The 13,863-nt window shown below is 33.1% G+C and overlaps 2 protein-coding genes across 2 annotated transcripts; one reads left to right on the forward strand and one right to left on the reverse strand.

Annotated features, from left to right (window-relative positions):
* Positions 1–1,072: 1,072 nt before the first annotated feature.
* LOC143916814 (uncharacterized) lies at positions 1,073–9,579 on the forward strand. The gene is made up of 6 exons (XM_077438060.1): positions 1,073–1,432; positions 2,095–4,361; positions 4,435–7,548; positions 7,625–7,878; positions 9,210–9,414; positions 9,502–9,579. The coding sequence occupies exons 1-6, from the start codon at positions 1,315–1,317 to the stop codon at positions 9,577–9,579; spliced, it is 6,036 nt and encodes a 2,011-aa protein (XP_077294186.1). The 5' UTR covers positions 1,073–1,314.
* Positions 9,580–9,632: 53 nt separating this feature from the next.
* LOC143916298 (SWI/SNF-related matrix-associated actin-dependent regulator of chromatin subfamily A-like protein 1) lies at positions 9,633–13,863 on the reverse strand. Its single transcript, XM_077437323.1, has 13 exons — positions 13,189–13,863; positions 12,949–13,064; positions 12,628–12,725; positions 12,422–12,556; positions 12,154–12,343; positions 11,341–11,521; positions 11,119–11,269; positions 10,890–11,054; positions 10,586–10,736; positions 10,386–10,517; positions 10,189–10,314; positions 10,050–10,109; positions 9,633–9,964 (listed from the first exon to the last, which is right to left on the reverse strand). Exons 1-13 carry the CDS (start codon positions 13,562–13,564, stop codon positions 9,770–9,772), a joined length of 2,076 nt encoding a protein of 691 aa, XP_077293449.1. The 5' UTR covers positions 13,565–13,863; the 3' UTR covers positions 9,633–9,769.

A 13,863-nucleotide genomic window follows, 5' to 3' on the forward strand; every position in this document is an offset into this window, starting at 1 on the left:
ACCCGTCACACGAAAACACTGGTCACACCCAAAAATTAAAAATTGGTCAAATTTTTGGGTGTGACCAGTTTTTTCGTGACCAATTTTCGAGTGTGAACAGTTTTAGTGTGACGGGTGATCACGTGTGATCGATCTAGAGCGACCGGTTGTCCTGTGACTGGTTCACATATGACCAGTAGTCCGTTTACCGAATAGTGGCGCAAATGTTTCGCGTGTGTAAATTCAAAAATTTCGCGTTTTCAGCTTTCGATTGATGGAGTTTTTGGGTGCCAGATGTTCCGTGGTCGAGATTTTAGTGACTTGCGTGAGATCGCTTTTTGCGGAATAATCACCGAACCCATACAAATACTCCTTGACGCTTTTTTGTTGAATTCTATTGGGTTAGTTCTCCTTGAACATATTTGAAAGTTTGGATGTCTCGAGAGTGCAACTATATCGAGTAAATTTTCCGGTCACCCTAACAGTCATAGAACAACCAACTGATGGTTTGAGTTCCCATTTTTGAAAATAAAATGTCGCTCTATTACAATTGTCTCGATCTAAAAAAAAAAACTCGACACCCATATGATATAATGATCTTGACGGCGTTAACGTGTCAAATTAACTAACCAATTGATCAATTTGAGTTCAAGTGAATATTTTTTGCGTCACAGTCGAAATCACATATTGATAGATAAAAATGTGCTACAGAATGTCAGAATCTCTAAAACGATATACTCAACTTCAATTGTGAATTCATAGGAGATATTTTATCAAATTAACCTTGTCGGTAGTGGAGGCTCGTGCTTGTTAATGTTTTTAGAGGTACAAAATGTACCCGTGTATAATTTTATACACAAAAATCGGTTTAGTTGAGTTACTGCAGTTCACAGTACTTCAATTTCTATATTTATACACGGGCCGCGCCTGCCTGTCAAATATTAAATCTATCTATAAATTCAAATACAAATGTGGTTTAATTCTTTTAATAAATAAGAATGAATAAGTAAATGAAAAAAGTTCAAAACAAATATATAAAAAAAGCCTTGTAAAAACAAAAAGAGATACGAACAGTGTCGCCGTGAAGTTTGCTAAGGCCAAAAAATTTCAAACGCACAACTGTCTTCGTCGGCCGTTGCGTCGCGTTCTGAATGAGAGCCATTAGTTTATTTTTGTTTAGTACAAGGAACAGAGGTTTCGTTGGATTTTAGTGATATTATTCGTATAATTTGACACAAGCTTTTCTGTTGATACTAAGTTGAATGCTCTTTGTCTATTGAGTTCGTAGAAGATCGATTGTATAATTTTTTAATGGAGATATAAACTACTGTCATCATGAGGAGACAATCTTCACATAGGACTCCGATGAGGAATTCCGGAAACCAACACAGCTTCAACAGAAATGGGAGCATATTGAATAGCGACAATACAGATGTGGATTTTAATACTAGAGGTAACACACAATGACTTCTGTTCATATTATATATGGGTGCTATATTAGTGGAACTTACCAACATAATTTATTTTGTAGTCAACCATTTTTAGAATACAAAACTAAAATCAGACAATTTAATGATAATATAGTATAGGTAATTACGTTTTTCCGCAATGGATACGTTTTGGAAAATTCTTTATGAGAAAAATCGTATGAAGAAAAAGTTATAGTAATATGGGAATATTGCGGATTTGTGTCATAGTTAAAAAAGCATAGAAATTAGTTTCTTTCTTTAGTTCCTTATTGTATAATTGTTGAGAAAGAGTCTATACATATTGTTTGTACTTACATTTATCGCTTATATTGTTGCTGCTGTTGGTCATTACTACAATTTTTATTATAAGTTTGATTGTTATTATTAAAGCGCGGACCCAGAACGCGCCGTCTATTGTTCAATTATTGTAATTGCTTTGTAAAAAAGGTTCGGCAAACCTTTAACATTGCATTTACAATATGTGAACAATGAACGGCGCTCTCTGGGTCCGCTCTTTAGTTATAATTGTGTAAATAAAATTTTTGAAGTTGCAAATATTAAAGTATTACTCTAGTAGCGTGGTTCCATTAAACAAAGTTACATATAATTGTATTCTATAATATGTTTGTTCAAATATTGTTTTCAGATCCCAACTGGTATAATATTCTTGAACAAACGAGAAGACGATCTAGTTCAATCATCCCTGACTATCCTAACCAGCCTGAACAATCCCTGGAATACAACAGTATCCGAATGGAGCAAAGGGAAAGTTTGTATATGGCCAGTCGAAATGAAACCGTAGAAGGATTGACGATTGAGTCATTCGAGTCGTTACCTAATTCGCCATCAATAAATGGGGGGAATAGATTTTTTGGCAGAAAGACTAATAAACCGCAGTCGGTTACTATCGAAAGAATGATATCCATCAAAGCTAAATCTGTCGATGCGTCAAATTTAAATTCACCGTCCTTTGTATCGTCTTCTAGCATGCAAGACATTACAAGTATGACTGAATCTCATTTTAAGCGACCTTCGATAAGGGAAAAGTCGCCTAAACGGTTTTTTAAAAAGCCTAGAGTGACCCAGCATGGCATGTTTGCTATCGCGCGAGAATCGGCATCACCTGCGTATCTAAGATCTGGAAGTAACTCTTCAGACGATTCGTTTATCGAAGAATTTAACAAACCTAAGACTTTATTTAGGAAGCGCAAGTCTCCTGTAAAAGTTTTATACACGGATACATTGGAAACGGCTGCTAGAGCTGGTACACCAACAAATTTGAATGACTCAGTGAAACGGCAAGTAATTGAAAGAAAATTATCTGGTAATCATTTAGAAATGATGTCACAGGATGATAACATTGAAAACGATGCCTTAGAAGGTAAAAAATCGCTTTTTGGAAAACGTAAAAATGATAAAAAAAATAAAAATATGTTCCTCGATGCAATATCTTATGATAAATCTAAAAAATTTTTACATACTGATATGTCATTTGATGAAGATAAAGAACGAGAAGTAGAACAGGAGGAAGAGGTAGACCAAGTACTCAATAATTTGAAAAATAGAGAGGTATCTAACCAAAGACTTTCTGTCAGTCGAGAAACTATCACAAAATCGATACAAAATAACTCTTTTGAAAAGAATTTCTTGAAAAGAAAATCTAATAAAAACACTTCACACGCTGACATATCATTTGATAAGGATGTGGAACAAGATGTACAACAAATATCCAATAATTTTAATAGTATTCGAAATAGAGAATTGTCGAAGAATCAAGTTTTCCATGAACAGGAGATTATCTCAAAACCAATACTGAATGATGATGTAGAAAATGTAACTGTAGAAGTAAAAAAATCTCTTTTTGGTAAGCGCAAAAATGATAAGAATATAAAGAATTTATTTCTCGATGCGATATCTTATGACAAATCTAAAAAGACTTCACACGCCGACCTGTCATTTGATGAGGATGTGGAAGAAGACGTACAACAAATATCTAATAATTTTAATAGTATTCGCAATAGAGAATTGTCGAAGAATCAAGTTTCCCATGAACAAGAGATTATTTCTAAACCAATGCAGAACGATGATGTAGAAAATGCAACTGTAGAAGTAAAAAAATCTCTTTTTGGTAAACGCAAAAATGATAAGAATATAAAGAATTTGTTTCTCGATGCGATATCTTATGATAAATCTAAAAAGTCTTTACACAGTGATATGTCTTTAGATGAAAACCAAGAAATTGATATAGATCAAGAAATAGAAGAGGTAGAACGAGTACCCACTGATTTTAAAAATATCATAAATAGAGAAGTATCAAAGCGCCGAGTTTCCTTCGACCAAGAGATTATCTCGAAACCAGTTGAGCGATTGTCAGATGATGGGGGAAGTGTAAGATCAGAATTAGCTAATTTTTCACCCAGTAGTTTCGCATCGGAAACATTCAATTTCGAAAAATTCAAACACTTACCTTCTTCCACGATGATTGGCGGTGATCTGAGTCCAAGAACACCTATTATTAAAAAGAATCCGAGAAGCTCGTTAAAAAAACTATCTCGAATTGAAGATGATGATGATGATTTTGAAATACTGAAAGTGCAAGCCGACATGGAAATTGAAAATGAGCAAAACAATGTTAATTATAAAACTAACCATGAAATCAAAAATGCTTCTTTTGTTACTGATGAAAATGAAACTGAAGTTAAAAAATTGATATTACAGAACATTCCTGAATTACCTGGTGAATGTAAAGAAACTAGCCGTACACTAATCAGTGAAGAAAGTCCTTTAAAATTAAAATCTGGAAGGATTTCAAAAGTTAGTAGTAATAATTCATTATTAAGTGATGAGATTAAATTTGGAGTTAATAATATAAAGCAAAGTTTAAATGCATCGCCTGAATCTGTAAGACGACAGGTAAATTATTTCTTACTTCCCCCATTACATACATATGTAGTATAGTATTTTATGATTTTTTATTTTTTTCTAGTCATCGATAAAACTTGACGAACATAATTCGTTTCATATCAAGTCGAAGAGAGCACAAACCAAATTGCCTGTTACAACAGCCATAAATATGATAGAAATGCCATCAACAGAAGCAGACAATCAAGAGAATTCTTCAGAAATTAAATCAACATCGACAGAAGCAGACAATCAAGAGAATTCTTTAGAAATTAAATCAACATCGAAAGAAGCAGACAATCAAGAGAATTCTTCAGAAATTAAATCAACATCGACAGAAGCAGATAATCAAGAGAATTCTTCAGAAATTAAATCAACACCGAAAGAAGCAGACAATCAAGAGAATTCTCCAGAAATTAAATTAACATCGACAGAAGCAGATAATCAAGAGAATTCTTCAGAAATTAAATCAACATCGACAGAAGCAGACAATCAAGAGAATTCTTCAGAAATTAAATTAACAACGACAGAAGCAGATAATCAAGAGAATTCTTCAGAAATCAAATCAACATCGACAGAAGCAGACAATCAAGAGAATTCTTCAGAAATAAAATCAAATATTTTGAATCAAAGTGCAATAGACCGTGCATACATTAAAGAAATGGAAGCTAAAAGAACCAATCCACCAGTCAGACGATCAGTTATTCCCAGCCAATTCATCCATGAAAATTCATTTGAAATTGAACGAGATAACAAAAGCGATGATTCCAAACCTAAAAAATTGCCCATTAGGTATTCAAATATTCCAATCCTTTCAAATATGAATACAAAAACTGGAAATATTTACGAAGAGGAGACAGATAGTGTTAGTAACGATCCGGTCAGTTCAAATGAGATCGTTCAATTGATGGCAAATAACAGTAAGAAATCTTCAGATATTGAAAAATTACAATCGAATTCACCTAATAAAAATACAACGCAAGAAAACAAATCACACGAAGAGATAAATGATGATTCTGCTAAATCAGATGTAAACGTCCTGCTGTTTGCAAATAACAGTAAAAAAAATTCAGACGCTGAAACATTGCAATTAAATTCACCTAAAAATATAACGCAGAAAAACAAATCAAACGAGGATATAAATGATTCTGCTAAATCAGATGTGAGTATTCAATTGTTTGCAAACAACAGTAAAAAATCGCTAGTTATTGAAACACTAAAATCATTTCATAATATATCGCAGAAAAACAAATCGAACGAGGCGAAAAATAATGACTCTGTCAAATCAGATATAAACGGTCAGTTTTTTTCAAACAGCAGTAAAGAAATTTTAGATGTTGAAACACTACGATCAAATTCACCTAAAAATATAACGCACAATGACAAATCGACTGAAAAGATGAATGCTTCGGCTAAATCAGATGCGAGTGTTCGATTGTTTGCAAATGACGATAAAAAATCGATAGTTATTGAAACTCTGCAATTGAATTCATCCAAAAGTGTATCGCACAATGACAAATCGACTGAAAAGATGAATGCTTCGGCTAAATCAGATGCGAGTGTTCGATTGTTTGCAAATAACGATAAAAAATCGATAGTTATTGAAACTCTGCAATTGAATTCATCCAAAAGTGTTTCGCACAATGACAAATCGACTGAAAAGATGAATGCTTCGGCTAAATCAGATGCGAGTGTTCGATTGTTTGCAAATAACGATAAAAAATCGATAGTTATTGAAACTCTGCAATTGAATTCATCCAAAAGTGTTTCGCACAATGACAAATCGACTGAAAAGATGAATGCTTCGGCTAAATCAGATGCGAGTGTTCGATTGTTTGCAAATAACGATAAAAAATCGATAGTTATTGAAACTCTGCAATTGAATTCATCCAAAAGTGTTTCGCACAATGACAAATCGACTGAAAAGATGAATGCTTCGGCTAAATCAGATGCGAGTGTTCGATTGTTTGCAAATAACGATAAAAAATCGATAGTTATTGAAACTCTGCAATTGAATTCATCCAAAAGTGTTTCGCACAATGACAAATCGACTGAAAAGATGAATGCTTCGGCTAAATCAGATGCGAGTGTTCGATTGTTTGCAAATAACGATAAAAAATCGATAGTTATTGAAACTCTGCAATTGAATTCATCCAAAAGTGTTTCGCACAATGACAAATCGACTGAAAAGATGAATGCTTCGGCTAAATCAGATGCGAGTGTTCGATTGTTTGCAAATAACGATAAAAAATCGATAGTTATTGAAACTCTGCAATTGAATTCATCCAAAAGTGTAACGCAAGAGAATGAAACGAACGATAAACGAGGTTTAAATAATGATACGGATGAGCAAAACGATAATTCGAACGAGTCCAATGTTGACATGTGCGAAATTGATACGAATCTCGACGAAACAGACACCGACTTTTTAGAAGTTGACACTGGTATTGAAAAGTCGAGAAAAAGTATCGCCCCATCCAATGTCGATTCAATCGTATTCGATATTACAAAGGCTAATAAATCGATGGGAGGTATATCCGACGTCAGCGCTAACCTCACTCGTAAGACAGCTCAAGATATGGAGTTTACGATATTCGGTGGAGGTGAAATGCAGAAAGACGTATCGGAGACTATTCTTCAAAAATTAGCAAACCTTTCAGATGATTCGTCGCACGAATCCATCGCGTTGTTTCTCGAAACGGACGAACTGAGCAAAAACATAGCTACCGATAACACGGACGCTTTCTCAATAGACTCTTTAGAGAGAACGCGTTTACAAAATATTACACGGAAAAATGATTCGAACACTAGAATTGATGTTCAGTCAAATACACCTCCCGTATTGCCTGCCAAAAATCAAGAAAATTTAACATTTAAAAACCTGTTTCGTAAGTCGGGAAGAGTGTCGTCGGTGTACGGTCCAGAAGGTCCCCAACGAACACCGTTCTTTAACAGAGATGAAAATATTATTCCTGCTGTGAAAGAGAGTTTGCGTAATAAATTCAAAGCGATGAATGAAGATGTTGTGATATCTAGTTCTCAACCTCGTATGGTTGAGAGAGAAGACGAATCAAACGATGAAGAAATTGTAACTGCAACTAGTAGATCTCCTGTACCTGTCCCAATTGAAAATTCTCAACGTAGAGAAGAATTGCGCAAAATCATACAAGAAAATATTGCAAAACAAAAACAATTAGCTGTGAGATATTTTTTCTTATATATATTGAGTTTTAAAATTGTTGTAAATCTTTATGTATGTAGTGTTTCGTTTTCAGGATGAAAATTTCAAGAAGTTTATGGATAAAGGCATAGCTAATGAGCTGGTGCCAATATATGATAATCCATTAAGTATGATGACGAGCATTAAAAAGAACTCTAGAAACATTCAATCGAAAACTTCGAAGCGAAAGGTGCAAGATTCAACCAAAAATAAGAGTTTGATAACAATTAAGAAATCAAAGCTGTATATGAAAGAGCGTTGGATAACAAACAGACTTTATGATTTCGTACAAAAGAAGTTAGCTAATGAGTAAGTGTATTTTCCAGGGACCCGAACCGTTATTTTTTTCGGTTCAGTTCCTGTTTTCGATTCGAATCCAAATCCCGTAAAAATCACTCAACGACATTTGCAATTTCATTGTGGATTCTTTTAATGGCCGTAATGTCTCAACGATGACATTAATTTCTATCCATTTATGTTCTGGGAAAAATAGTACTCCATATTGTTGTCAGCTATTTTGGACAAAATTCTTTACATAACAATAAAGAGTTTAACATATCATATCGAATGTGCTATTCCAACTAGTAATACAGTCTATTACAGGTCTTTTAATATAATATTCGTTAAATTTCATAATGACAGAAGGGATCCTTAACTTTTTAACCAACTCGAGAGCTTCACATATAATTATATAAATCGGAATTGTTAATAGAATCTTTGATTGATAATTGTTAAGTATATTCCACACATTTTATTCCGATAAGATGAGGGAAAGAACAGTTCTCAATGGAAGGTAGAATACGTACATATTTGCTTCACAATCTCTTTCATAATTAATATTCTGGTTTTCTTCGTCTATTTCGGTTTCTAACAAATTGACAAATTTGACCATATTAGCTCCATTATCTGTTGTAACAGAGTAAATTTGTTTGATATTGATTTTATATTTTTCTAAAAGTTTCAAAAATATATTTTTAATACATTCCTGTATGTTTGTCCATTAATTCTATCATTCCCAAAGTATGGGTGACCGTGAAAAGGTCGAAGTGAAAAAGTCGAAAATATTCGTTTATCATGCATACATATGAAAAACGGTTAGTATATATATCAGTGGCGTGCGGTAAAAGTCTCTCTCCCCCTGTCGTACATCCTCACTTAATTTGCACGAGCAGGATACAACAGGAACAAGCTTTTCCTCCCGTATCCTGCGCGCGCACATTAAACAAGGCTGTATGACAAAAAGAGAGATAATTTCACCGCATGCCACTGATATGTATTATATATACATAGTACCGTTTACCATGCACCCTTTTTTTTTATCTTTCTATTTTCGGTCTTTGCCTTCCGATATTTGCTTTTTCGACCATTTCACTTTCGGTCCCGTGAGGTAGACCCCCACAATATATATGTATATTAATTTTACCGAACCAATATCGGTTTCGGTTTTCGTTCCGGCAAAAATAACAGTTTCTTCGGTTCAGTTCCCTGGTATATTCAATATAAACTTATTGAAACTTCATATAGATGAATTCACATATGGAAGTTTGCTTCTTTTTTCACATTGAAGTCAAAATAATTCAACATAATGAAGTCAATTAATAAAATATTGTACTCTTATTTTTTTATTGATGGTGTTTTAGATATGGACTGTCGACACGTGCAAAATCGGAAGATTTCGTGAAAAACCTTGCCGATACTGTTAAAACTGTGCTGAAAGGTAAACATGATCACTACGATCGAGTGTTGGCACTCAAGCAACAAATGGCAAAATTGAAATTAGTTACAACGCATTTTGAATATCATCAATTTATACGTGATTATTTGCCGGCACACTTTCGCTTGAAAGCAAGTTGAAACATTTTCATTCTTGAAGTCTTTTTGATTGAAAAATGAAATAAAAATAGAAAATCTAATTTTTTTGGTATTTTCTAGGCCATTCCAGCTTGTGGACGGGATGTTCCCGATCTCGAAGGAAACCTGTTTGATTCAATACTAGTAGATGATAGTTAATTATTTTTAATATTATTATTTAATTTTAATAAGTGTTTTGTGTAATTTTTTTTTAAATATTGTATAGATTTATTTGGATAATTTAATAAAAAAATAAAAACAAGACAGATATAAATTTTTTAGCATGGCAAAATATTATGTTCAGTGTCGGAAAGTGCACAATTTCATAATTGAATATAAAAATAGATATTTAAAAATTTAAATTTGCTAATAGTTCATCTCCTTCGAAATCATCAAGAAAAATATCAGATGAAGTCGTCGGATTTCCATTCTCATTATTGTGAGATTTTAATTCCATTCGATTTTCACTCCCTTTGACGATGTTGGTACCGGGTATAAAATTATTTTTTGGTATAAAGTGTTTATCAATGGTATTTGTTGGCATCTAAAAGCAAAAAAATAATATGAATGTATAATATTATGAAATTAAACTAACATTTCATTTGACGCATAAAATGTTTGGACTTTACCTGTTGGGTTAAAGTAGTATTTTCAAATGTGTCTTTACTCAATCCGACTTTGTTGAGTACCTATAATATTAGTTAAATTCAACAGTAAATCAAATTAAAAATAATATAATCAAATACACATCAATGCAAATAACACTACTTGTAGTTTTTCTTCTAACATAGGCCACATAAAATCATCGCAGGTTCCTTTTGCCAAAAGATATCTAACACACACACCGCCTTCTTGTCCAATTCTATGAGCTCGCGATTCAGCTTGGCTCAAAATCTAAAAGTGCCAAAATAATTAATGATTCATTATTAAAATACATAAAACAATTAAGTGAAAGTTTGACACACCCCAGGATTCCAATGTAATTCGGCAAATAAGACTAACTGAGCTGCCGTTAATGTTATTCCAGCATTAGCAGCAGTTATTGATAAAACGGCACATCGACAAGAATCATTCGATTGAAACTTTTCTACTAAAGTCTGCAAAAAGGAAACAAATTTTAAAAAATATATAAAATTAAATGTATTATATGAAAAATAATACGAACATTTCTGAAATCACTCTTCGTTGATCCATCAATGCATATATAATGCACTCTACTTTCATCCAACGTATGACAAATTGCTTCCAGAACGTTCCGATGGTGAGCAAATACTAAAAACTTCTCTTTGCTATTCGTTATGCTTGCTATATATTTACTGAAATATTATTTACAATATCATTTGTATGTAATGGTAAGGAAATATATGAGTGGCTGAAGAAGTAAGTATATCGGTGGGGAGATGGTCACCTATGTCTATATAATTTATATGATATTACAATCAAAATTGTAAGAATTCTTCGATACTAACCATACAGCTGGTATTTTAACTTTGGCAGATTCACTGAAAAATGTCAATAATGCTGCGTGTTTGTCAGCAGCCTTTTTTTTACTGTACGAATTGGCCATTGCTGAAAGGCTGTTCTTTGTGTCTTCGTTTATCGCCAATAGTGATGAATCCAATATTACTGTCATTCTAAAAATGTACGAGTTAATAAACATAATAACCGCTCCATTTATATACATTAAGTGAAATATACCTTGTCTTTTCTTTGAGTCGAGATAAAACTTGTTCTTTAGTTCTTCTGATGAGAAATTTCTTTTGCAATAAACATTGTAATTCCGTCAAGTTGGACTGACCAGTCATATCCCATCCGAAATTGGTTTGTTTTCCATCGCAATATCTCTTCCCTATAAATAAATACACATTGCTAAAAATATCATGTGCGGGTTTTTACATTAAAAAATATTTTTAAGCTTACCAAATTCAGTATATCCTTGGAAAAACTTTGGTTCTATAATATATAATTGTGTGTACAGTTCACAAGGCCGTGATAAGGCGGGAGTTCCGCTTAATAATATGACACGTTTAGACTTTTTAGTAACTTTTATTATGCATTCAGTCGAAAGAGCTTTGTGAGACTTGAGTAAATGAGATTCATCCTGAGTATTAACAAAAAAAAAAAAATCAATATATAAACCAATTCTCGTAGATTAAGCTATTAGGGGGACCGAAAAGTAATCAAAAAAATATTCCCAAATTCCCTGTCTGCAATTTTCCTATGTGACGGAGATGATCCTAAACTATATAGACCATGGACAGCCAATCTTCAACGATAATTCCTCGATGGTTTCACGAGGATCTGATTCCACCATTGACGTCAGCATATCATCATCTAATTTTTGAGCTCTTCTTTTCGTACAATCTCCTTGATGTCCCTATTCCTATTTTTAAATTGTTTATACCACTGATGACACTTTTTAAGTTTCAGAATATCCCCTAAGTATCATTGATTGTTTTCACTGCTTCGTTTGCTTTTATTACTTGGTCTAACATAAACAGCATAAAATGACGCAAGTGCCCTTCCTCTATTATTGGTCTCAACATCCTTCCTCAGGTAGAAATTCTTCTTTTTTAACAGAAACAATAAATTTACAACAATACCTTCAACATAATGACAAAACTTAAGTGTTTACTGGACCAAATCTCGACACAAACTGACTGCGAAAGAGCTCGTTGAAAAATTTTGATTACTTTTCGGTCCCCCTAATATAAGATATAAGAATGTCATTACTAATATGACAGCACCAAATCCTTTTTCAATCAATAAATCAATACACAGAGTGGCCATCTTGTAGCTTATAATGATCACTTGAGCCTGTTTGTCTGTTAGGTATTGCTTTTCTTTTCCGGATGAAATGCAAAGTATGGCCGCCATTGGGATAGATGGTAAAAGTTCGTGAATTTTACTCTCCCACGTCTCTCTAAAAGTACATAAAATGCACGTGTAAAATGTTGGTTAAGTTTGTATTCGATTAAAATATATTAATGTATAATTTTACCGCATCGTTGATGTTGTTACAACGAGCAACGGCCAATTTTCTTTGTAATAGTGAGCTATAGCAAGTGCCTGAAATGTTTTCCCCAATCCCATGTCATCGGCAATCATACAACGACCGTTTTTCTCTATACCAAAACTGTAGTCATATGCATGTTAAAATTAAATTATAGATTAGATATATTTTGAGAAAGTTTACGGGAAACTCACCGAACACCGTCAACTTGAAATGGTAGTAATTGGTCTACGAGTGTTTTCTCAATTTTAGATAATTCAATTTGTCGAATAATTTGTGATGTTTTCATTACCTGTGATTAATATTACTTTATATTACATGTTAAAACGTACAAGTGTTTACAACTAAGAAATCACTAAGTACTTGGATATGAAAGTGGTGTTTTTTCATTCAAAACACTAAATTTATGCAACATATAATTATAGATTTTTATCTATGGGTTAAACAGTTCATACGTTTATCACATTTTTTTGATTACAAGACATATACATATATTACTAAAAATGTATACTAACATTTAAAACATATGGAGGTATAGTGCCGAGAACAATGTGAGGTTTAAATGGTAACATTTTTTTTTGTAATTCTTCATAGTGGTCTAGTGAAAAATTCCATAGTCGTTTTGTACAATCTAGAAGAGATAGGTAATTTGATTGATTGAAATAAAATATCTTCAATCAATATAATTTTTAAAATAATATCTACATATACACCAACATGATAAATTTTAATTGAAAAAATATTAAAATAAATACCATAACTTCTCGACGGGATCGTTTTAAAAATAGTGACCATTTGTTCACTAAAATCCGACGGTTTCACTTCGAATCTATCTTCGGTTATTAGATATATTGTCCCCGAAATGACTTTGTGAATTGGAGGGGATGCTGGAAGTGAAGGTGGAGTGGATGAGATCCCGACCGTCGAATTTCGATTATACGGTTGAAATTTTGCATTTCTGCTATTATTTTGGTGAAGAGGTCCCACTCTTCCATTGTATTTGTTATGATTGGCAGACTCAAAACATTGACTACTCTGTCCGAAGGAATTATTTAATTGCGTACTATTTTTGGCGCGAATTTTTTCCAAAGCGGCCAGTCTTTTGTTTTCAATTTCTTGTTTAGAATACATAACGACATCACTCTATTTAATAGCACTACAAAACTTAGTTCAATCCAAACGTCAAGTTATTTGGCCGTAACGCGATATATAGAAGCCTTGCACGTTTTACTTTTTTTTAATCAAAATTTTAACCGGTAGCCGTGACAAGATTCTAATGATTTATTTTGAGTTTTATATGAACTTATTGCATACTCTTGATGTTAGGCTAATTCCGTGATAATGACTTTGTGCAAAAAAATATGCATGTGTGGGAGTAGGATGCGCACCGCCTACACGCTTGTGCTCCCTTTTGATGTTGATTGAGTTAC

Source organism: Arctopsyche grandis, chromosome 9 (genome assembly GCF_051622035.1).
Source record: "Arctopsyche grandis isolate Sample6627 chromosome 9, ASM5162203v2, whole genome shotgun sequence".
Taxonomy (NCBI): domain Eukaryota; kingdom Metazoa; phylum Arthropoda; class Insecta; order Trichoptera; family Hydropsychidae; genus Arctopsyche; species Arctopsyche grandis.

Excerpts from the sequence above, each read along its gene's own strand:
- LOC143916814 (XM_077438060.1), top strand. The coding sequence starts at position 1,315 with ATGAGGAGACAATCTTCACATAGGACTCCGATGAGGAATTCCGGAAAC. Across the intron at positions 7,549-7,624 it reads CAAAACAAAAACAATTAGCT|GATGAAAATTTCAAGAAGTT; the intron begins GTGAGATATTTT and ends TTTCGTTTTCAG. Across the intron at positions 7,879-9,209 it reads CAAAAGAAGTTAGCTAATGA|ATATGGACTGTCGACACGTG; the intron begins GTAAGTGTATTT and ends ATGGTGTTTTAG.
- LOC143916298 (XM_077437323.1), bottom strand. The coding sequence starts at position 13,564 with ATGTATTCTAAACAAGAAATTGAAAACAAAAGACTGGCCGCTTTGGAA. Across the intron at positions 11,055-11,118 it reads CGACTCAAAGAAAAGACAAG|AATGACAGTAATATTGGATT; the intron begins GTATATTTCACT and ends GTACATTTTTAG. Across the intron at positions 10,518-10,585 it reads CGAAGAGTGATTTCAGAAAT|ACTTTAGTAGAAAAGTTTCA; the intron begins GTTCGTATTATT and ends TCCTTTTTGCAG.